This window comes from Pinus tabuliformis, chromosome 2_2 (assembly GCF_031772625.1).
Source record: "Pinus tabuliformis cultivar Carrire ecotype Pingquan chromosome 2_2, CPIR1, whole genome shotgun sequence".
Taxonomy (NCBI): Eukaryota; Viridiplantae; Streptophyta; class Pinopsida; order Pinales; family Pinaceae; genus Pinus; species Pinus tabuliformis.
In genome coordinates, this window is record NC_142300.1 from 825865965 (window position 1) to 825889814 (window position 23850).

Sequence of the window (23850 nt, forward strand, 5' to 3'; positions counted from 1 at the left end):
AGGGTACATATCCCTAGGGTGTATGCCTTGGAAAATGGTTTTGTATTGGATGGTTGAGATCTATTATTGAGGACCACTCGACTCTAGGGTACTTACCTTGGGATTCTTTATGGTTGGTTGGAGCTGATTAAATGCCTTTTTCAAGCGCAGTTCAATTGGTGCACATTCTTCTAGAGTGCCCTCTTTGTTTTGCCCTTGGTTTTGGAGGTAGATGGTACGGGAACATGGTTCTGCAGGATGGCACTTAATTTTAAGATATTTTATGATTATTTTTTAATAGTTTACCACCCTTCATGCACATTCTCCCATGCTGTCCACTTTTTGGGGCACTTGGATTCAAGAGGGTTTGTTGTTTGCACATGAATCTATGCCTTGGCACATTATTTGGGGTCACCCACCTATGGAGGTTATTATAACAACCAAGTGGACCTCCTTTACCAATTTGTTTATGAGATTCAATCTTTGGGGAGGTAGTTCACTTATTGGAGAAAAAGCCCAAATTACTTCTATTTTGGGCATGTGTTTGGCACCTTTAGGTGGATTAACCCCTTGGTTTGAGGAGCACCCTCGCCAATGGAGCTATTTTTACAATGTTATTGACTTCTCAAGGTTGCTAAAACCCTTATCTTGTGGAGTGCTCCCCTTCTTCCTGACATCTTGGCGCACTTATTGATGAAGGAATACCTACCCTTGCACATCTATTAAGGGCACAACACTTTTGGAGATTATTTTAGATTTTGTGGCCCTAGATCCAAAGAAGGCAATAAATACCATTGGCATATATCTTAGGGATGCACCTCTTCTTTGTGTATTTTATATTATATGGCTGGTTAAGGTTTTGATTGGAGAATGCCCTAGTTTTGGGTGATTGAAATGTGGCATTTTCATGATTAGAAGGAAATTCTTGTCTCTTGGAGAACACTCCCCTTAACTTTGACTTGGCATATATTAAATTTTTTATTGGAGGTAGTTGTTTATAATGTCCCCAATTTTTCGATTGCCTTGTGATGTGGTTAGAGGAGATTTCCAAAACTTGTGTCAGCTAGGTTATAGTGCAGGATTACACCACTAGTGGACCTGAAGGGTTTTGGAGGAGTTTTATAGGTCCGACCGAGATTGCTTGTCATATTTCATCATCGGGATCAATTCCAGACTGTTCGATTTTGGTTAAGTTGCATTCCGACAATTTCGTAAAATAGAGTTATTGTCAGGCATAATTTAATTATTTGTGCTTAAGGTGCGATTTTGTGCTGATTATTTGAAGGAACACCTTAGTGTAATAGCTCCTTGGAAATGAAATGGAAATTTCTACAATGTAGGATGACAAAAAGGGGCTTTGGGTGGCCAGTGTGATCGTGCTGGTGAATTAAGCATTTTTAGGCGTTAAAAGTGACTTTAATTTAAAAAATCACTTTATTGAATAAAAGAGGTGAAAAGTGCTTTTCATTATTTCATTAGAGAAAAGACAAAAAGGAGGAAAAAGAGTCAAGTGAGTTACAAAAAGTGAATGAAGAGTCTCTTCTCATTATTTCATTCACTCACTTGGAAAATAGAATTTTAGAGAGCTCTTGAGAAAGAGACTATGGTTTTTGGAAACCCTCATTTTGGTTGTTGGTTCCAGTGTTGAAACAATACACCCTAGCTAGTGTTGGATCTCAATCAATCAGATTTCGTCATTGGGCTTCATTGTTCGAAAAGATAAAGGCATAGGCAAAAAAGAAGAAGATCTGAAGGTGTTATCAATTGATTTTATTATCTGATTTTCAGTACTCTATGTTTTCTTTGCAGGTTGAATTTTGAGTTGCATTTGTGGGCAAGGTTTCTAGACTTATTTGAATGGTCGAATCACCATTGTTTTGCTGAAGCATAAGGGTCGGGTTACCTATTATATTTGCTAGCTGAGTTCTGCCATTTATGTGGGCCGTGTTTTGATATACAAAGAGGCTGAGTCTGTGTTTTTTCAGAGCTGAGTGGACTGTTGGTTATTCTCTAAGATCTGTGTACCAAATTTAAAGGTCAATAATTGTTGTTGTCCTATGGCTAATTTTCTGAGTCTGCATTCATTATTTGGGGGTTGATTTACACCGTCAAAGCAATAGATATATTGGAGAATGTACTGCTGAAGCATATATCGGCTTCCTCTTTAATAATAAACATTGTAATTTCTGTATTCAAGCTAAAAAAATGGCTGTTCCTAGATTTGTTTTTTGTTTAAAGAAACAGGTAGTAATTTGAATTAATAAAAGAAGGGCTCAGTCCCAATACATTTTATGAGTGATGTTGAAACCTAAGTAGGCTTGAAGATTCGGGTTAGAACACGTAGGAGCAACCCAAAACCTTGCATTTTGCTCACTCTACTTGTTGATTAAATCCATTCCAGCTGTAAACTTTCCAAAAAACTCTTAATATCCAGATAAATTTGCAACACATTCTTACTTATGATTTTTAGGCTGAAATTTCACCTTTCCAGAGAGCAATTTTTTGACTTTATTTTAACTTGGGTCCAAGCCCCATTTTCTGATGGATCTGCAGAATCGCCCCTATCTAAGGAGGCGAGGGAGGTTGGATTGTTGGAATCCACCAGGTGATTCAGAGGAGGGAGGATCACCTCCGCCTAGTTAGCCCACGTTATCACTTTCCTACTATTGCCGCTTGGAGATGCAAGCCTTGATGGAGTTGTAGCTTCATTTCCTTTTGACCAATGAGGAAGGGTCACACATTGAACTCTGATGCATACGAGAAACTTGAGAGGAGGCAAGGGAGGACTTAGCAGAAGTGTCCAACACTGCCTCACACTTGGAAGCCTTCACACTGATATCAGGTGAGTCAGATAGATCTTGGGACTTGACAACCAAAAGCTTAGAAATTGATATACCCTTTTGCTCATCGCACTCCTTGCTAGATGCTAAGAGGGGAACCTCCAAAGAGATTGAATAGTGATCAAAAGTGGCACCAACCCACCATTTTGGCCTTTGAGAAGATGATTTAGACTTTGATTTACTAGCATTGGGACAAGATTTGATAGAATGTCCAGTTTGATAGTAGCCTTTGCATCTGAAAGAAAATTTTTCATAATCCAAGGATTGAAGTTTTGAACCCAAGAAAAATCTGGACTAGTGAGTTTTATTTCAGCAGGGAAACCCTTGCTGAAATCCATATCCACACAAATACAAGCATATGTGGGTTTTAAATAGAGTTTGGTGTCTTCATTGCGATAATGAAACCTGCGTAAGGCATTACCAATTGAAGTTAAAGAAGTGAGATTCCACAAATGCAAAGGAAGATTGGGGAGCCTTACCCAGACCGAGGCAGTCGTGATTGATGCCGAAAGTGGATCAAAAGAGGGGAACTAGGGCTGCAAAAATAGGCCAGCATAACCCAAAAACCATGGACCATATTTGAGAATTTTCGCCCGATCGCCAACTTTGTTGAAAATAATAATGAAGAAACCCTTGGCCAAAGGATAAATGTTTAAGTCGACTGAAATGAGGGGCTTCCAATGTTCATTAATCTAGGAGTGTAGATCAACAAGTTTCGGCCACAACCCAATAAACCTGTAGAGCAGATCAGCTTCAGAGAAAAACTCAGCTTCATTAAGGGCCTCATCCCATGGGGAAACCTCAACCTTGAGGGCCTCACTAACGGGGTTCAATTTTATTCCTGAAGGGAGGTTGCCTTCTGAAGCTCTAACAATGTCATGAAATGACTTCACAAGGGCTTGACTAGAGCCCAAAATAGAGGACAATGAGGCAGTACCAAGAACCCCAACCTCAAGGGAGGCAACCGGTGGATCGAACACCAAAGAAACAGAGGAACACTTCTCATCATAGACAGGAAAAGCTATGGAAGATTGAGAGCGATTTCCCATAAGAGGATTCACAATAGAGTTCAAGGACCTGGATCTAGACACCAAAGGCGAAGGGACGAATGAACACCTGGGGAGCTTTTCCCCATTTTAAAATCAATATGACAATGAAGTTATGAACACGAGGGAGAGGTATCAAAGCCAGAAACCGAACTCCATGCATGCTTGCAAGCACAAAGGGGACGAGGAGAAGGCTGGCTAGGGGAAAACCGTAGCCGCCACCGCGTAGAAGCACCACAGAGCCATACCCATTTAAATCTTTAGTGTCCCTAGATTTGTTGCTCTTATATTTATGGGTTGTTTTCAGTGAAGGAAAGGTGATTTTGTTACTACGGCAAGCATATATCAGTAGTTTTTTTATTTGTGGGCTTAGTATAAATCATGTGTTGCTGATTTGAAGTGTTATTAGTCACTTTTTTTGGTATCATACATCTCCGTGTGATATAAAAATATAAAAAGTGCACCTACAACCATGTGCATGCAAACTGTTTGATGAAATGCCTTAGCGACAAACAAACAAAACTCATAAAATTTAGTGAAAATTTTAAAGTATCCTGAGGGGAAATCTTACATTGTTGAGGATTATCTCAAAGGGTGTTTCGCACAAAGAGGAGACATGCAACACTCCATTCAGCTTGGCCACATTATTTTACTATTTTGTTGGAGTTTTGTTTGCCTTGGAGATCCCTTTATGTAGTATTTTAATGTATGAATTAGCGGATCTAGATTCTACCATATAGTATTTTATTGAAAAGAAGATGAGGCTCCAACCTATATAATGACTTGCTCCCACCATTGTTATTCATGGTTGGATTATTCAAAAACACCTATTTTGAACCTAGTTGAATATCTTATGAAGATGAATGTGATTATAAGGGTTTTCATGTAATTGTGGCTTCAATTTTCTTCCATATTGATGAACATATATTGCTGGAAATTACATCAATAATTTCAGTGCACTAAGGGATCCATAATAGGGAAGCTATGTCATTAGAGAATAAGGTTTTATGGGGTCTTTACTTTTAACCCTTTTGTTTCTTTTATTGTCTAATTGAATTCTTTATGTTATATGATTCTTTGAAAGGTTGCATGATGAGATTTACTCGAACTGTTCCCCCCTGCAGGCTAGAATACAAATTTCGAGTGAGTGCACATAGTGACTATGCTCCCAACATCTGGGAGCACATTATAGACCTTTTGGACATGCTTCTTGCAATACAGGAGTGTGGAACTCCTAGGGACACTCCCACACCATGGAATCACTCTGCTTCAATTCTTAGGTCACATTCTGAGTTGAGGAAAAATTGAGGGTGAGAAAAAAGCCTCTTTCTCCTCTATTTTCCTCATTTTTTTTATCTTGTTTTCTGGAGGTCAGAGGGGAGAGTAAAGGGGAGAGCAAATTTGTTAGAGCTTGGAGAGAGAAAATGAGATCTTGGAAGTGTGAACAAAGAGGAGCTTTGGGTGGATAACAAAGGCTGCCATCTATCTTAACTTCTCAAGAGTTAAAGAGGTAAGCTCAAACCCCAACTCCCTCCTTTTCTTGTATTCTTTGTTTGTGGTTTTCGCCTCTTCTCCTACTTTTTCCTATTCCTTCTTCTTCCTCATTTTAATTTAGGTTGTTCATCTATGGTTTGAGAAAAGCGATGTTCTTGTGGTTTATCATTCCATTTTTGCTTCTCATGGTTTTGGTAAGGAATAGGAATCTAATGGAAGAAATGGAAAAACAGGACAATGGTCACACTCATATTGAGCCACAATATGATGATGAGGAAGGGTTTGATGGGAAGAGGATGAAAAGGTCAATAAAGGTGGAAAGGTTCAACGGCACCCTTGTGGAGATATGTGGCAAAACTTAAGGTGGGGGAAAGGTGGTGGAACTATTAAATTTCTAAGCTCTCATGATTGTCATCAAGGAAAACCTTATATTGTTTCACGCATGTTAGGGTCCTATAATTTATAGGATCTCAACGTAATTGAGTATGGTATCTCAGGAATATTATATTGTAAATACTTGTCAATCTGCCAATGATTTCCAAATAAAAGAAAAAATAGAATAAAAAATGAAAAGAGGGTATAAATAAGAAAAAGAGAAAAAACAAGAATATTGAAAAAGAATGAAAAATAGAACCCCATCAAAAGAAAAAGAAAAAAGAAATAATACTGAAAGTGTTGCAAGTCTAAATGCCACTACTGATAGATAGTTTCCTTCATCATTGTAAAATAAAGATTGTGTGCAGCTTGTTCAAAATGCCACAATGTCTAGCTACTTATTTAATCATATAGTGTAATCATGGTTAAACTTGTTTAAATTTCTGTAAATTAGGTTAGAGAATAAAGATTTGTCCAATAGTCTAATCTGGGTAAATCAATAGTTAGGTAGAAAATGACATTGATTCAACTGTTTAATCTGAATCAATAGGAGAAATAAGGGATAGACTAGATAGTTTTTCATTCTGTATAAAAGAAAATAATGTGGGTTTGCTAGTCTAAGTGCACCCTTTAGAAAAAATAAAATGTTAGTTTAGTTATGGGTAGGTAAATTAGATGGTTTGATAAATATATGCCTATGCCATTTATATCCTAAGTTTTAATCATATGCTAAAAAGGCAAACGGGCGCAATGGGATAAAGTGTTGTTTCATGATTTTATTACTAAACCTTTATCCTAAGTCCAAAAGGCAAAATGAAAAAGCGCATATGCGCAAATCTCTTTTGTCGTATGCAGTTAATCCACAGCACGGTCAAAAGCATCAGGATCCGCTCCCATTCACCATCCACAGCCCATATTGTTCTTCGACCCCCCTTCTCCATCCTGCCTTTACCACCGGGGGGGGTCTGAAAAGGTTGTTTCCCCGCCGGGCCCCATCCCTTACATGGCATCTCCTCACGATTTCGCACCCCCCCATTGCAAAACCACTTACCATTCGCTACCCCTCCGAAATCGTCTATCCTTTCCCCCCTCTTTATCGTGTCCTCACCGTGATTCCTCTGCCACTCACCTCCCGCCACATCGCCTAGCCATTACCCAATTGAATGCACTCCTAGAAAAACGACCGTTCATCATTACATTTCATACCTCTTGGGTAACCTTCGAAATTAACGGTCTCGTGCCCTTTTCAATGGGACTTTCACAACGTTTAAAAAACTTTTGAAGCCTTCACTCCCCTTCCTTTTACTACTCATCCTATCGCTCTCCTCCATTTTTACTGACTTATTCTCTGCAATTGGCAGCCTTTGCACAGGGACTGTCTTCACAGTATTCGCACGACCAGACCAAGACAAAAATTGATAGTCTTCTGTTCCCTTCCCCTGACAGTTCGTCACCCCAACTGTTTCCCTGGTAAGCTTTCTGTCGATTTCTCTTATTGATTACTTTCACTGAAACAATCATGCCTCCAAAGACCAAAACTCAAGATAAGCATGTTAACTCGTTAATCCGCCCCTCTATAGATCTAGATCACATCCCTTTAGCCGACATGGATTACAGGATTAATGAAACCCAATGTGACTATGACTTTCTAGAATTATACTGTTGGTTGGAAGATAAACATGCAGATAAAACTGATGAAATTGGGCTCTGGGAGTCCAATCTTCCCCATTACATCTTCCCTCTGACATTCCAAGCCCTTGAGTTTACCAGAAAGTGTCAGGCATGTTATGTCCCTGCCCAAAGAGCTATCATGGCCCCATCAAGTGACATCCTCTTTACTATAACTACCCAGTCCATAGACCAAATAATGCTAGCTCCCTCTGTGGAAAATAGTACTCCTTTCTCCTTAGAAGCCCTCACCCAGCTTTATCAGAAGTTGGATTTTGCCACCAGAGCTAAAATCTTTGAGATATTCTTGCCTGAGAATGCCTAGTTACCCAAGAAGAATCCTCCATATCCTTCCTCCATCTTCCTTGATCAAGCCAAACAAATTATATCCATGATTTCCTATATTTTGGGTTATTATTCTGATTAGTGGGTAGATGAGCCCATTTTAGGTTTCCTCTCCATATTTTCCACAGACAGTAAGCCTTCCATTGTGTTCAATTTCAATCAATTCTTGGTTGACAACATTCATGAGTAGTTTATAAAGTTTCCCACAGAACAGGTGTTTAATTACACCTCCATTTTAATCTATATGTTCCTTTACTATCAGGCAGATAAGTTCAATTTTGCAATGTAGAAGCTTGATGATGCAGGAAATCAGCAGTCAGTGATCTTTTGGACCTCATTGGTCATGAAAGAGTAGCAGGAGTTCTCTTATAAGTAGTTTATTGAGGATTTTGTTCACCCAGCCATGAACATCCTTAACAGTTCAATACAGCCCAGAATCAGTGAAGAAATCAAGAGAATTTTGCATCTAACAGATCAGGCAAAGACTGGGGATTGGTATTTATACCAAAACTACACAGAAATCAGAGTTTATGGTTGCGAATTGGCACCATACAAACTCCCTAAATACCTCCCCATGAGGATTTTTGCCCTGGAGTATATTAGACAGATGTTGAATTCTGATGATATTCATTTTGTAGTGGCCAAGAAGAAATCACAGTTTCGAATAAAGACACAGGTGGGCCCATTTGTGTGTAATACCAGGACAACAGGTGAAGAAGTAGACAAGATGCTTAAAGAAATGAAGTTCAATCTGATTTTTACATGGTCTTATGACCCTTGTGGCATTATTTCAAAGCTTAGAGTAGAGAATAAAAGTACTCCTTACATCCATACTTCAAGGCCTGAAATAGAGAAGTATGCAAATCAATTGGAATGGACAGAAAACACCTTGCAGGAAGTTGAAGAACAACTCTTTTCTACTTCTAGTCTGCAGACTCCCAATCCTCAAGAGAAGTCAAGCAAAATATAAAGGGAAGAGGGATCATCATCGACCACTGGGAGTGGGGTCAAAGAGTTTAGGATCAGTTACAGGAAGAGGACAAAATTAACTCATAGGACAGACGTGGACAAAGAGATAGAAGAGCAGGCTGCCATCATAATTACAGACTCACCACCTGCAAGCAACAAATTTGTGACATCTCCTACTAGACCTTCATCCTCATAGGGTCAGAAAGAAACGTAGTTAGAATCCCAGAGTGTCTAATGTTGGAAATACTGAGAGGGGGGGTGAATCAATATTCCTTAGCAATTAGCAGTTTTAAATCTTTTCAGATCATTAGTTAATCTTCAATTACTATTAACGTTTATGTTTATCCAACATGTGCTCAAATAGCTCACTGAAGAGCTTCCTCAACCAAACAGCTTCACAACAGGTCATACTTGTAGCAATGTTTTTGGCCTCAGCAATGCTTAAAGCAACCGATTTTTGCTTCCTGCTCATCCAAGATATTGAAATAGAACCCAAAGAGAAGCAACACCTAGACATGCTCTTACGATCCACCACACTACCAGCCTAGTCGACATCTGTATATCCATATAGCCTCAAATTCCCAACAGTGTATCTCAGTGCATTGTGGATTGTGCCCCAGAGATATCTCAAAAGATTCCTAGCAGCAATCCAATGAATGTGATGAAGCTCGACCATAAATTGACTCAACGTGTTCACAACAAAGCATATATTAGGACGAGAGTTTACCAAGAACATCAGGGCCCCCACAAGTTGACGATACTCGGAAGGGTTCGCTAATCCGAACCCAACAACACTTCCACATAGCTTCTTGAAGTTGAGTTCCATTGGAGTAGACACGAACTTACAGTCCACCATCCCACATCTCTCAAGTAGCTTCACAATGTATTTTCCTTGAGAAAGGAAAATCTCACCTGCCTTTTTCCAGACCTCCAGCCCTAGGAAGTAATGCATTAGTCCCAGGTCCTTCATTTCGAATTTGGAAGCCAACTCCCTCTTGCATTGATGAATGAGAGGGTCATCACCTGTCAAAAAGAGATCATCCACATAAAGGACCAGAATGAGAGGCTTGTCCTTTTCAACCTTGAAGTATAGGTTCGGGTCAGCTTCACTCCTTGTAAAACCCAACTTCATAAGATAGCTATCTATCCTCTCATACCAAGCCTTGGGGGCTTGCTTCAACCCATAGAGGGCTTTCTTCAACCTGCATACATGTGTCTTACAATCTTGAACTTCGAACCCCTCAGGTTGTTCTACATAGACTTCCTCCTTAAGCGAGCCATGCAAGAAAACAATTTTGACATCCATTTGGTGTAGGCTCCATCCTTGAGAGGCAGCAAGGGCTATGATCAAACGGATAGTGGTATATCGGCAACCAGTGAAAATATCTCATCATAGTCCACTCCTTCCTTTTGAGAGAAGCCTCGAGCAACGAACTTGGCCTTGAACTTTTCAGCACTCCCATCAGCTCCATGTTTGATTTTGTAAAGCCATTTTGAAGTGACCATTGACTTGTCCTTGGGTCTAGGAACCACATCCCAGACATCATTCTTCATGATCAACTCATATTCCTCGTTCATCGCATCCTTCCAAACTTGGTGCTTCACAGCTTCTTCGAATGTACATGGCTTAGATTGTACTATGGTACTCATGGCAGCTAAGTACCCTTGGTACCTGTTCGGCTTCTTGCTTTCATGAAATGTCCCCCTTGGTGCAACATGTCTCTCGGAATCTTCAAGAGTATCTTTGAGCCACAAGGTATTTTTCTTGAAATAGAGGGCTCACTAGGTGGATCAATGGGATCCATCGGACCTTCAACATTGGGCATCAGATCATCAATTGGAGATTCATCCTTCTTTCCTACATCATCATCATTGTCCTTCCTAGGGATAGGAAGATCTCGGACTTTCCCAAGGGCAGAATCTTCATCGAAAGTGACATCATGACTTATTTCCACTTCTCTTTGACTAGACACATAGATTCTATATGCCTTCGAAGTTTCATTATAGCCCACAAATGTTCCTTTCTTTCCAGATGCATCTAATTTGTTTCTTTTCTCTTTCGGCACATGAAAATATACGGGACAACCAAAAATTCTAAAATGAGAAACATCAGGTTTCTTACCGGTGAAAACTTCTTCGGGTGTCTTGAAGTCCAATGCTTGATGTGGGCATCTATTTTGAACATACACAATGGTGTTGGAAGCTTCTCCCCATAAGAACTTTGGTAGGCCTTGGTCATGAAGCATGGCATGGGTGGCTTCTATGATAGTTCGATTCTTCCTTTCAGCAACACCATTTTGCTCAGGAGTATATGCAGTAGTGGTCTCCCTCTTAATTCCAGCTTCTCTACAATAGTCATTGAATTCATTTGACTCATATTCGGTACCATTATCGGTCCTCAATATTTTGATCTTCTTCCTTGTTTGATTCTCGACCAAGGCTTTGAAATAGTGAAACCATTTGAACACTTCGTCCTTCTTTTTCAAGAAATAGATCCATGTTTTGCAAGAGAAATAATCCACAAAAATTGCTTAGTACAAATATCCTGCCAAATATGTTACGGGCAACACACCTGATGATCAGAATGCACCAGTTGAAGAATATCGGTAGTTTGACTTTCACTTGAGGGGAATGGTCCCCTTGTATGTTTACCAATTGCACAACCCTGAAAAACTCCTTCATTCTCTATGTTGAATTCAGGCATACCTATGACCATCTTGTTTACATCAGGTAAGGCTTTGTAATGAAAGTGAGCAAACCTTTGGTGCCATAATTCGGATTGGAGAGGAGTATCGCAAGTCATTGTTCCCAACGAACTTTCTCCAACCTGGTAGAGACCTTCAACCCTAAATCCAAGTGTAAATGCATCTTTGGGTTCCTTTGCCAAACACGAACCTTCCCATCAATGAATGTCACCTTGAACAATGAAAGCCTTATCCTCCCTCGCAAAAATAGAGACCAGGTTCTTTTTCAGATCAGGCACATACAACACTTCTTGTGAATGAAGGGTTTGAACCAATGTTGCACGACTCATACTCGTATAAGAATCGGCGAGGCATCGACTCGTCTACTCGTATAAGACTAGGGAATGACCCTTATAAGACTCGTCAAAATACAAAAAGAAACATAAAATGTGGTCAATTTTAAGCACAAAAAAGAAACTAATGACAATTCCAATCCTTATAAGTTATAAAAACCACAATATATGCAATAATTCATAACATCATCTCATATCTATAAAAGTACAACATAACATATTCAATTTTTGTAAGCAAAACATTTAGATACTGAATAAGAAAAGGACTCATGATTCCATAATTAAAATAAAAAATGTGAGCGAGTTCAAAATTCAAATACATGTCATAAATGATAGATGATTGTCTCATAAGAAATCTTATGTCTCATCACTCATGGACGACTACGCCTACAATAAGCCCTTGTGGAGCTAGTGCTAACATTAGAAGGTTGAAGCAACTGTGAGGCAGGTGTATTTGGAGTTTCCATTTGAGATGGAAAACTAGAGAGATCCTCAGTCTCTTCATCAAGCCAACTCAAATCAGGGGCCTCCTCCTCCATAACCCAGTCAAACGCTAAATCAATAGTATCCAATAAGATTGGATCTGTATCCTTTGGTTGCACTTGTTTTCTGTGCATTTGAAGCTTGTAATAGATGAAAACCAACTTCTCCAACCTCTCATGCTCCAACCTGTTTCTCTTTTTGCTGTGGATGTGCACAAACACTGACCAATTACGCTCACAAGAAGAAGCACTGCAGGGTTGACTCAGAACTATGATGGCGAATTCTTGTAATTGTGGTGCCTCAGTGCCACAATCTATCCACCAATGAGATGTAAAAAAATAACAACAAAGATTATTAGTTTGCAATGCCAAAAATATAAAAGAGAACTAGCAAAATTACAAGCTAAGTTCTGACAATTTGCTCTTACAAGGCATTTTCTTGTCCTTGAGACGTTGGCTTGAGCTGAATCCAAACATGCCAGATGCTTCCTTGTACATATCTCGTTGTAAGTTGATTTTGTCTTGAATATCTACATCCGGGAACATCTTCTCAATGCATATCATGACACCTCTCATCACCTCGTGATCTCATTGAATGCTAGATCCCTCGTTATAGAATAAACTCAGATTGAGATATGCTCTTGTTGCATGCAATGGTGAATGTAGTTGCCTGTCCCACTTGGAATCAATAATTTTCCATATAGGGATATATTTAGATTCATTTCCCTTATAAAAAGTCTTGATGGTCTCTTTGGCCCTGTCCATGCCCTCATAAATATATCCTATTGCAGGTTTCTCTCCATCCATCAATCTCAAGACTTTCACAAGGGGCTCAGTGAAGCTGACAATCTCAGTCACTTTGTCCCACAAACTATCAGCAAAGACAGATGTTTTCACAGACATTGCTTCCGGTTTTGTGCTATCTTTCCAAAATACCCATTGCTGGCTACAAAACGTTCTTCTCAAAGCTTGGTACTCATACAAAAGACTTTGGAAGGAAAGAAATTTTGTAGCAAATCGTGTGACAGCTAGGCGACCAAGCTCACCCCGTGTGAATTCCCTCATAAGGTTCAACACCCAAGCATGATTATAAATATACTTGGTAGTATGCTTGCATTCTTGCACAATGTCTTGCACCCACTCCAACTTCCCAATGTTCTCTAGCATCAAGTCTATGCAATGGGTAGCACATGTAGTCCAAAAAATGGTGGGATATTTGGCACAAAGCAACCTTCCAGCTGCCACATAATTTGCTGCATTGTCCGTGATTACTTGGACAACATTTGCAACCCCAACTTCCTCCACCACATCAGCCAACAATGAAAAAATCAAATGTGCATCTTTTACATTTGCAACAATGGATTTTAGGAACATGGTTCCTTTAGGGAAAGCTACAACAAAGTTTAGTATTGTTCTACCCCTCTGATCTGTCCACCCATCAGACATAAGTGTATAACCTGTAAATTTCCATGAGCTTTTAATGCTCCCCAATTGTTCCTTGACACACTCAAGCTTCTCATCTAGCTCTTTCCCCCTAAGTGCATTATAAGTTGGGGCTTTGTATCCAGGGCCAACACATGCAAAGGAATCCACCATGGGCTGATAAAAATAAGACTTTGCATAGTTGAATGAAAGACTATTATGGTACCAAAACCTCCTCACTGCCATATCTGCCTCCTTCCTCTTCTTATTATTGAAATTGTCCAAGGTTGGTTGAGATATCGGAGTCGTACGAGGACTGAAGAAAGAAGAGATTATACTCTTGTTTGCCATAGTGGTTGAAGAGGAGTTACCAATATCTGGACTTAGAAATTGTGTTTCACTCTGAGATGAAGATCTACCTATCCCAACAATCTCATCCTTCCTTCTTGCCCTCTTAGAACTTGCTTCTTTAATGGCTTCCAAAGTAGCTACCATTTCAATAGTGACTTCATCAGGGCAACTTTGACAACATCCCACACCATGCCCAGGAATTCTGGCTAGGTGGTATTTCAGCGTGTTTGTGCCTACATACATTGTGGCATTACAATAATTGCACTTGATATTGTGGGCAATACCAGGAATGATTCATTGACCATGTGCCCATGTCGAATCACGACACTGTCTGAAACCCTTTGGTGGCATGGTAACAAAATCTGGAAGAAAAAAAATAAATTGATTTTTTTTTTTGGTTTTGAATATTTTTTTTAATTTGCAATTTTTTTGGTTGTGTGGCTGAGAAACTTAGTCACACAGCGGCCCTGTGTGGCTGAGTTTCTCACCCACAGGCATTCCCAGTAAAAAAAAATAGAATTGCAAACATAAATATATATATATATATATACACACACACATGGAAAACATTCTAACTAGGTTCATGAATCCTACCTGAAGCTTAGTCTGATCCGATGAAGCCTCCTTTAGCCTCCTCCAACAGCTCCTTCACGCTCCTTTAGCTTCACTCTCAAGTTTCAACACTCACACAAATTAGCCAAACACTCAAATGACAAGTGAATGAGAAATAGAAGGGAGAGAGGTGCTTATAAAGTTTTTTTCCCTTCAATTTCCCTTTTCCTCCACCTCATTTCCAAAAAATAAAAAGTAAATTAGAAAAAAAAAATGAATTTTTGGACAGTTTGGGGGTTTTGCTACTCGAAGGGTCTTATAGGGGTCTGATGGGAGTCTTATAGGCTACCTGCGGGTCTAATGAGGGTAAACGGGTCTTGTACAAAACGCGCCGAGTAAGGTTAAAGAATGCGGGTTTAATGAGGGTCACACATCCTCCCTTCTGATTCGTTCTTACCCTCGGGTTTAATAAGGGTGGTGCTTCACTGGTTTGAAATTGATTTAAGTGAAGAGTGACAGTAGTTCATGGGATAAGTGGCATTATCCCCAAGTATGATCTCCATATTTGTCTTCTTTTCAACGAAGTTTTGAATGGGCCTCCTTGTACCCAGTGAGTGCCTTGAGGCACCACTATCAATCAACCAATGATCCAATGTATCCAGAGGAGAGGCAGTGGTGAGGGCAAAAATAAGATAAAATTATTTTTGCTTATCTACAACATTAGTTACTTCATACCTGGAGTTCCTCGATTTCTTGGGAGGACGACCATTTCCATATCAAGCAGCAGGAACATTCCTCTTTCCTTTGTTGTTGAACCCGTTGTTCCTTTGATTGCCATTGCCTTTGTAGTTGTTGTGGTTATTTTTGTCATCATCCCTTGGAGTATCCTTCTTGTGAGGACACTCTTTAGCAAAGTGGCCAAACCTATTGTAATTGAAGCATCTTCCTTTTCTTCCTTCTTTGAATCCCGTTGGAACCCTTGACTTCGTCTTCTTGGACCAATGTTGTTCTTCCTTTTAGCATGAGCGGAGAAGGTAGTAGGATTATTTCCATTTGAGGGCTTGTCTCTTTCAATCATCCTTATTTCTTCTTGAGCGCATCTAGCCAATAATTCATCAAATCCAAGAATCTTGTCATTGTTGAGGATGGTAATGTTAAACACATTCCATTCTCTTGTAAGGCCTCCAAGTGCAATAAGAGTGAGCTCCTTGTCACCAACAACTTCTCCAATAGATAGGAGATCATTCTTGATTTCGGTAATCCTCATGAAGTAGGATTGATTGGATTCTCCTCTATCCATCTTGATGTCTTTCAACTTGTTCTTGAGAAAGAGAACTCGATTTGCATTATTTACTTTGAGCATCCAAACCAGCTTGTCATACATCTCCTTAGATGTTTCCAAATCAGAAATATAGGCAACCAAAGGTTTGTGAATAAAATCAACAATAATTTTCTTAGCTTTGACCTCACCTTTCTTGTACTTCGTTTTTGTAGTAGTGGGTGCACTTGAAGGAGGCTCCACCACTCTTCTTTTGACATAGTCCATAGCATCATTTTCTTCCAAAGTAAAATCTAGAGACATCTTCCATGCATGATAGTTGGATTTGTCCTTAAGCTTGTCCTCAGATTTGAAGTAAGATGTAATCGTCATTGAGACTAGTTCCAAGTTCTTATCCAACAACTTCCCTTAGTGGTTGCTTTTTCTCACTCTTGCTTGGGCTTTGTCTTCACCTGTTCTCTGAAACCATGTTAATTTTAGGTAACAATGGTATGTTCTATGCTTAGCACAATTTACTTCAATGTTCCTTGAGTAGCCCGATGACAATTTCCAATAATTTCCAGTAGCAATCACATTAACCATTAATCACACTGACAATAAATGCAGATAGAACATAAAAACATAAGCAGAAGACAAGAGGACCCTAGATTTGGCAGATGCCAGGGAAAAACCCCAATGTGGGGAAACCCTTTGATCAAATCTTCTTCTTATTGTTCAATAGTTCAGTAGAGAGAGAGAGTACAAAAATCAAATTCACTTGCCCAATACACAGTCAAATCAGCCCTGTCAAATTTTGTAGTCAACTGCAGTCAAACTTCAGCCCTAACCAGAAAGTCAACGCTGGTCAAAACAACAACAAACCTTCTCCAATGTAGTTCAGTCTTCCTTGGTCAAACTTGGCTTGAACAAGAGGTCAAATGCAGCCCAAAACAACTAGATCAAACTCGGTCAAAGGAGAGATAAAATCTGTTGTAATTTTTTGCGGTCAAACAGAAGTCAAAACTAAAGTCAACACAGGTCAACATGTCTAGAACATCTTGGTTTTAGTGTAGAAATTTCTCATTTCCCACCCCGGTTTTCAGTTTCTCCTTATTTCTCCCATATAGTTAAATGCCCTTTCCCATAACCATACATTTAACAAGCTGAAAAAAATAAATTTGCTGAAAACACAAATTCTGGAAATTTTACAGAATGCTGGAAATTGCAGAAATAAAAATCAGCAGTAATAAACAACCATTAAAACACATTTAAACACTGAGATTTTTGGTCAATGTGACCCTGGAAAAACCCCCTACAACTCTTGGGGAAAACCAGTTTGAGAGCTCTTCTTTATTTCTGGAAAATGCCTTTTTACAGTAAGAGAAATGTTCAGCAAAAAATCAGCAAACAGACTTTTACAACTTATCTCAGCCTTGCTGAAACTCAGCCTGCTGTTACTCCGCTGCTGATACACCGCTGCTGATACACCGCTGCTGTTGCTGATACACCGCTGCTATTGCTGATACACAACTGCTGATACACCGTTGCTGTTGCTGATACACCGCTGTTGTTGCTGATACACAGCTGCTGATACACCGCTGCTGTTGCTGATACACCGCTGCTGTTGCTGATACACCACTGCTGATATATCGCTACTGTTGCTGATACACAGCTGCTGATACACCGCTGCTGTTGCTGATACACGCCCAAAAATCTCCCTTGCTCTCTTTCTCTCCTTCTCTCAATTTGCTCATGAAAGAATTGAATCGAATGTGATCTTTTCCTCCTTTTCCTCCCTTAATATAACTCCAAGTGACTCTTGGGTGATCCAAGTGACTTTTGGGTGATCTCTAAATCCAATGGCTGAAATAGATTTAGATCAATGGCTGAGATTAAATGCTCATTTAAATCTCACTTTTTATTTTTAATTCACCCCACTTTAATAAAGACCCACTTAGTCATTTATTTCCAAAGTCACTTTTCCTTTCTAATTTTTCATTGACTTTATAAAAGTCACTTTAAAATTAGACTTAGTAACTTTATCACTTAAAGTCACTTTTAAATTAGATTTAACTTTATAAAATTATAAAGTCACTTTAAGAGAAAAATTAAATTTTTTTGGACACTTTTCCCTAGGCCAAAGATCAAAGCCTAAGGGAACCACCTGTCCTCCGGTACCAAATTTCAACACTCCCTCTTACCGAGGAAGGTGTTCCTCACCACACCCATCTTGTCTCTGAAGTAGACATGCTTGCCCCGTGGTAAGGCTTTGGTAAGGATATCTGCAACCTGCTCATCAGTGGAAATATACTCAAGCTTCACAACTCCCTTCTAAACATAGTCTCTGATGAAATGATATCTGATCCCGATATGCTTTGACCTGTCATGAAATACTGGATTCTCCGTGAGTTTAATGCAACTCTGATTATCACAATAAATCACTGAAGGTCTCAACGGCTGACCAAATAAGCCAAACAACATCTTGCGAAGCTAGATAGCCTCACAACTAGCTAGACTGGCTGCCATATACTCTGCTTCCGCTGAACTCAGTGCTACTGACTGCTGCTTCCGGCTGAACCATGACACTACTGCTGAACCCAACCCAAAACAGCACCCTGAAGTGCTCTTCCTATCAGAAGCACAACCTGCCCAATCAGAATCAGTGTATCCTGCCAATCTCACTCCATCTCCCTGCCTGTAGTCCACACCATAATCCACTATCCCCTGCAAGTACCGTAAAATGTGTTTTGCAGCCACCCAGTGAACCTTCCTAGGCTCACACATAAACTGACTCATCGTGTTGACTGCAAAACAGAGATCTGGTCTAGTGTTGACCAAATACATCAAGGAACCAATCAGCTGCCTGTACAATGTGGGATCCACCAACTCGGAATCCGAAGCATGAAGCTTCTTCCAGTTGGTGATCATTGGTGTCGACATGGGTCTACAATCCTCCATGTGGAATCTGCTAAGGATGTCCACAATATACTTCCCCTGCCCCAGGAAGAAATGCCCCTCCTGCCACACCTCCAAACCCAAAAAGTAATGCATCAAGCCAATGTCCTTCATCTCAAACTCCGTCGCAAGATCTCTCTTGCAGTGCTCTATGAGTCTCTCTGCACCTGTAATGATCAAGTCATCCACATACAACACCAGAATGAGAGGCTCCTCACCAATCACAATAAAGTAAAGGTTCAGATCTGCCTCACTCTTTGTGAAACCCATCCCCTGCAAATATGTATCTATCCTGGAGTACCAAGCTTTGGGAGCTTGCTTCAGGCCATAAAGGGCCTTCTTCAGTCTGCACACATGGGACTCCTTCCCATGCACCTCAAAGCCCTATGGCTGCTCAATGTACACCTCCTCCTGTATGAAGCCATTGAGAAATGCGGTCTTCACATCCATCTGGTGGATCTTCCAACCCATCTCTGCTGCTATCGATATAATGGAGCGGATCGAAGTATATCGAGCCACGGGAGCGAAGGTCTCCTCATAATCAACTCCCTCTACTTGGGAGAACCCTCTAGCCACAAACCTCGCTTTGAATTTCTCAATGCTGCCATCTGCAGCATGCTTTACCTTGTAAAGCCATCTGGAGGTAACCACGGATTTGCCCTCAGGCCTCGGCACCACCTCCCAAACATCATTCTTCATGATAGAAGAATACTCCTCCTACATGGCCTCTCTCCAGACCTGCTGGCTAGCTGCCTCCTCATAACTAGAAGGCTCAGAGTCAAGGATGCTGGTAACCATCGCCATATAGCTACAAAACCTCTCAAGTGGTCTACTCTCTCTAACCGGCCTCTTCGGCTCAGCAACAGATGTGGCATCTCTCAAGGTGTCCTGAAGCCACTTGGGCTTTCTCTTCCCTGAGCATGCTTCTCCCATAGGAGAATGAAACTCCTCCTCATCACCATCAGTAGCCTGAACTCCTAACTGTCTGTTTGCTGTCCTCCTGCCTGCACCTGAACCTGTAGAAGCTGAGGCACCGTGTGCACTGTCCATCAATGGACTCCCTAGTGAACTGCTCTGCATGCTGCCCGGAGCACCACCCCTCTGGCTCGGCGAGCCACTGCTCACTGACGGACCTGACATCCTCATAGATGTACCTCCGGATCCTCCTGATCCCTGCCCACTGGATCCCTGCGACTGACTCAACTGCTGCTGAGGGTCTGGCTGATCCGAATACTCTAACTCCCGTGACCTCCTAAAGGCCCTGTCCTCCTCGAACTTCACATCCCGTCTGACAACAACTCTCCTCTGTGCAGGAATGTAAATCCGAAAGGCCTTTGAGGTTTCACAGTAGCCCACAAAGATACCCTTCTCTGCGGTGGGCTCTAGTTTGGTCCTCTTCTCCTTGGGTATATAGGAGTATGTAATGCATCCAAAGATATGAAGATGACCAATATCAGGCTTCTTCCCAGAGAAAGCCTCCTCCGGAGTCATGTGCCCCAAGGCACGATGCAGACTCCTGTTCTGCAAGTAAACAGCTGTGTTGCAGGCCTCTGCCCACAAGAACAATGGCAACCCCTGATCATGTAACATGGCTTTGGCAGCCCCTATGATGGATCTGTTCTTCCTCTCCGCAACCCCGTTCTACTGGGGGTTGTAAGGAACAGTGAACTCCCTCCTAATGCCTGCCTCTGCACAATAGTCAACAAACTCTCCAAGGGTGTACTCTCCTCCATTGTCCGACCTCAGGGACTTGATCTTTCGACCTGTCTGAGTCTCCACAAGAGCTCTGAACTCCTGAAACCGCTTGAAGACCTCACTCTTGGTCTTCAAAAAATAAATCCAGGTCCTCCTGGAGTGATCATCGATGAATAAAACATAGTACTCATATCCACTCAAGGAAACATGAGACATCCGACCGCTCACATCGGAATGAATCAAATCAAGTATCTCCGTCGCTCTGCTGTCACTGCTGGGAAAAGGGGATTTGGCAAACTTGCCCATCGCACAACCTCTGCAAGTATCAAAGTGATCAGTACTGAAATCTGGCACACCTGTAGTGATCTCCCGCAATGTCCTCAAGGCTCCATGATACATATGTCCCATCCTGCGGTGCCAAATCTCACACAGTTCAGAACTGCTAGCTCTGCTGTCGGTACTACTGCTCAATGCCAAAAGGGGCTGGAATGCAAACTTGTACACCTTTGCATGGCGTACACCTATCACTCTAGCTGAATCAGCTGGAGTGCCCCTGGGATACATCAACACCTGTCCTCCCCTGAACAGTACCTTATATCCTCTGTCCTCCAAAGCTGAGACAGATATGAGGTTCTTCCTCATCCTTGGCACATAAAGAACCTCTGACACCTTCAAGGGAGGTTTGGACTCCCTCTGAAATGTCACTGTCCCCACCCCGATTGCACTAACAACTCTGTCATCACCGAGTACTACCTCAATATCAGTGCCACTCTCTGAAAGCTCTGAGAAGTACTCACGGACTCCTGTCATATGACATGAAGCCCCACTGTCCACATACTAGATACCTGAAGATGCTCCGATAATCGAGGGAAAAGCATGCTCCCTCTGAACCTGTGTGGCAGGTGATCCTGCACTAGAGGACTCACACGTAGTGAACGCAATCTCTCGGTCAAAATGACCAGCAAAGTCCTCAATCTCTGCTGAAGTTGCCACGCCCTGGTTCTTCCCCTTCTTCTTCTTCTTCTCCGGACACACAACTGCATAGTGTCCCATCTTTTGACAATTCCAACACTTCACCTTGGAATAGTCCTTCCGTGTGTTCCCCTGTTTACCTTTACCTTTGCCTTTGCCCCCACCACTGCTTGTGGAAGCTTGCTTCTTCCCTTTGCCTTTCTTGCCTCCTGCCACCAGTGCTACATCCTCATCCTGCTCAACTGGCTTGGCTGCCCCAAGTTGACCTTTCCTGATCTCTGTCTGAATGCAATCATCCAAAAACCTCTCCCATGTGGGAAGGGTCTCACGTGCACAAACCTCATCAGCGAAGTTCAACCATGAATGGGGGAGGCCATTCACTGCAATCCGCACCAACTCAGTGGGTGGAATGGCCTCTCCAATCGCTGCCAACTCATCTCTCACATTAGTAATCTTTGTGAGATATCCAGCTGCACTATCATTACCCATCTTAATGTTTTTCAGCTTCTCCTTCAGGACCATCTTCCGGTTCTCATTGGTACTCTGGTAGAGATTGGACAATGCTGTCCACATCTCATGGGCATTGCTCTTTCCTCTCACATGAGGAATGCAATGGTCTTTGATTCCGTCTAGAATCAGCCTCTTACCCTTGTTGTTCTTTTTATTATAAGCAGCCAACTGAGTAGCATCAGTAGGCACAACAACAGGGTTCTGTGTGGTATGCACCAGTGTTGCACACATCGCGATCGGGATTTAATCGGCGCCGGGAAAAAAGCGGAAAAAATCGTTAAAATCGGGAAAAAATCGGAAAAAAGCGGGAAAAAATCGTTTGGCACAAAAATATTCATTTTTTTTCAATTTTTTTCAATTTTTTTAATATCTAAACCATCTACAACATAAAATAAATACATTGACACATAAATATGATAAAAAAACTAATATATAAGATGTTTAATATCATTTCTAGCGCTAAAATCACACATAACATTGAATCATGTCCTGAATAGTAAGTCCTGAGTCCCAAGTCCAACTCAGCCTCAAAATATCAACAAAAAATATGATAATGTATCTCATCATGTCATAATGTCATATACAATAAAATGAAAGTCTAATCCTATTGATTTCCTCTGCCCCTCTTGCGAGAAAATGGCACAACTTTCTCTTTCCCTCTAGATGTAGAAGCTGGTGCCTGTGGTGGTGGAAATGGCAGTGGAGTCTGACGTGCTCTAGAAGCTGAAGAACTAGTAGTAGCAGCTACAGGAGGCTGAGGTGGACGGAGACCACGTCCTCTACTGGTGGTAGTGGTAGCCCGGGTAGCCTGGGTAGGCGGTGTCACCTCCTCCTCCTGCTCCTCCAACTCCTCCTCCTCCTGCTCCTGCTCCTGCTCCTGCTCCTCCTCCTCCTCCCCCTCCTCCTCCCCCTCATCCTGCACTAACCAATCCTCAGTGGGATCCATGAGAGGCCTCTCGGTCTCAACCCTCCATTCAGCAGTGGTGTCAATCCCATCCAATGAGATGGCTTCCGTATCAGGTGTCTTCTCTAGTTGTTTCACCCACAATCGAAGATTGTAGTAGACATAGACCATGTCATTAAGTCTATGGGACTCCAACCTGTACAAAGTTCATGAAATAATAAATTAATAATTAATATTATAAAAAAAATATTGTTTAAAACTTTAATGAATTCAAAAATTTATTTGGAAATTTGCAATATTTTAAATGTTTAAGTGTTAACCTATTGCGCTTCTTGTTGTGTATTTTTTCAAATACACTCCAATTGCGCTCACATCCCGAGGAGCTGCATGTTTGGCTGAGGATGCGCACGGCAAGATTTTGCAAAAGGGGTACTCTGCCACCATACATCTTCCACCATGCGTCTACAACAAAATTACAAAGAAAATTTTAAATAAACATAAGAAAAAAATGGAATTTGAAGAAACAATGAAATTTGAAACAAAGTTACAAAGTACATACTACAAACTAAAAAATACCTGGCATTTTAACCGTCCTATCAATGACAGCCATTTCAAAGCCAAATGTGCCAGCTGACAACTTATATTGCTCAATTTGTCTAGAGACCTCCATACGTTCTTCTGGAGTTCTCACCATCTTCTGGACACAGGTTAATAATCCTTCCACGACCTCAACATCAAAATTAAACCCACATGCATAAGAAAATGCAGGGTTCAGGAAAAGGCCAGCAGCATGAATGGGACGATGGAGTGTGTTGTTCCATCGCTCATCAATGACGTTCCATAGAAGGAGTTGTCTCTGGAACCCATCATCTCCCTTGTCATCATAGTAGGACCGAATGGCTTCTTTGGCCCTATCCATGGCTTCATACAAATAGCCCATTGCGGGCTTCTCAGCATCAACCAACCGAAGAACCTTTACCAAAGGTTCTGTAACAG

At 41.2% G+C, this 23850-nt stretch overlaps 2 protein-coding genes across 3 annotated transcripts in view; one reads left to right on the forward strand and one right to left on the reverse strand.

The window, feature by feature from the left end:
- The window catches only part of LOC149195524 (phospholipase D gamma 1-like), a 284497-nt gene that overhangs the window by 145887 nt on the left and 114760 nt on the right, over positions 1-23850 (forward strand). The gene's annotated exons all lie outside the window — the stretch shown is intronic.
- Positions 22317-23422, reverse strand: LOC149195525 (uncharacterized). The gene is made up of 2 exons (XM_089408445.1): positions 23175-23422; positions 22317-23050 (listed from the first exon to the last, which is right to left on the reverse strand). Exons 1-2 carry the CDS (start codon positions 23300-23302, stop codon positions 22555-22557), a joined length of 624 nt encoding a protein of 207 aa, XP_089264571.1. The 5' UTR covers positions 23303-23422; the 3' UTR covers positions 22317-22554.

Excerpts from the sequence above, each read along its gene's own strand:
- LOC149195525 (XM_089408445.1), bottom strand. The coding sequence starts at position 23,302 with ATGTATGGTGGCAGAGTACCCCTTTTGCAAAATCTTGCCGTGCGCATC. Across the intron at positions 23,051-23,174 it reads CACAACAAGAAGCGCAATAG|GTTGGAGTCCCATAGACTTA; the intron begins GTTAACACTTAA and ends AACTTTGTACAG.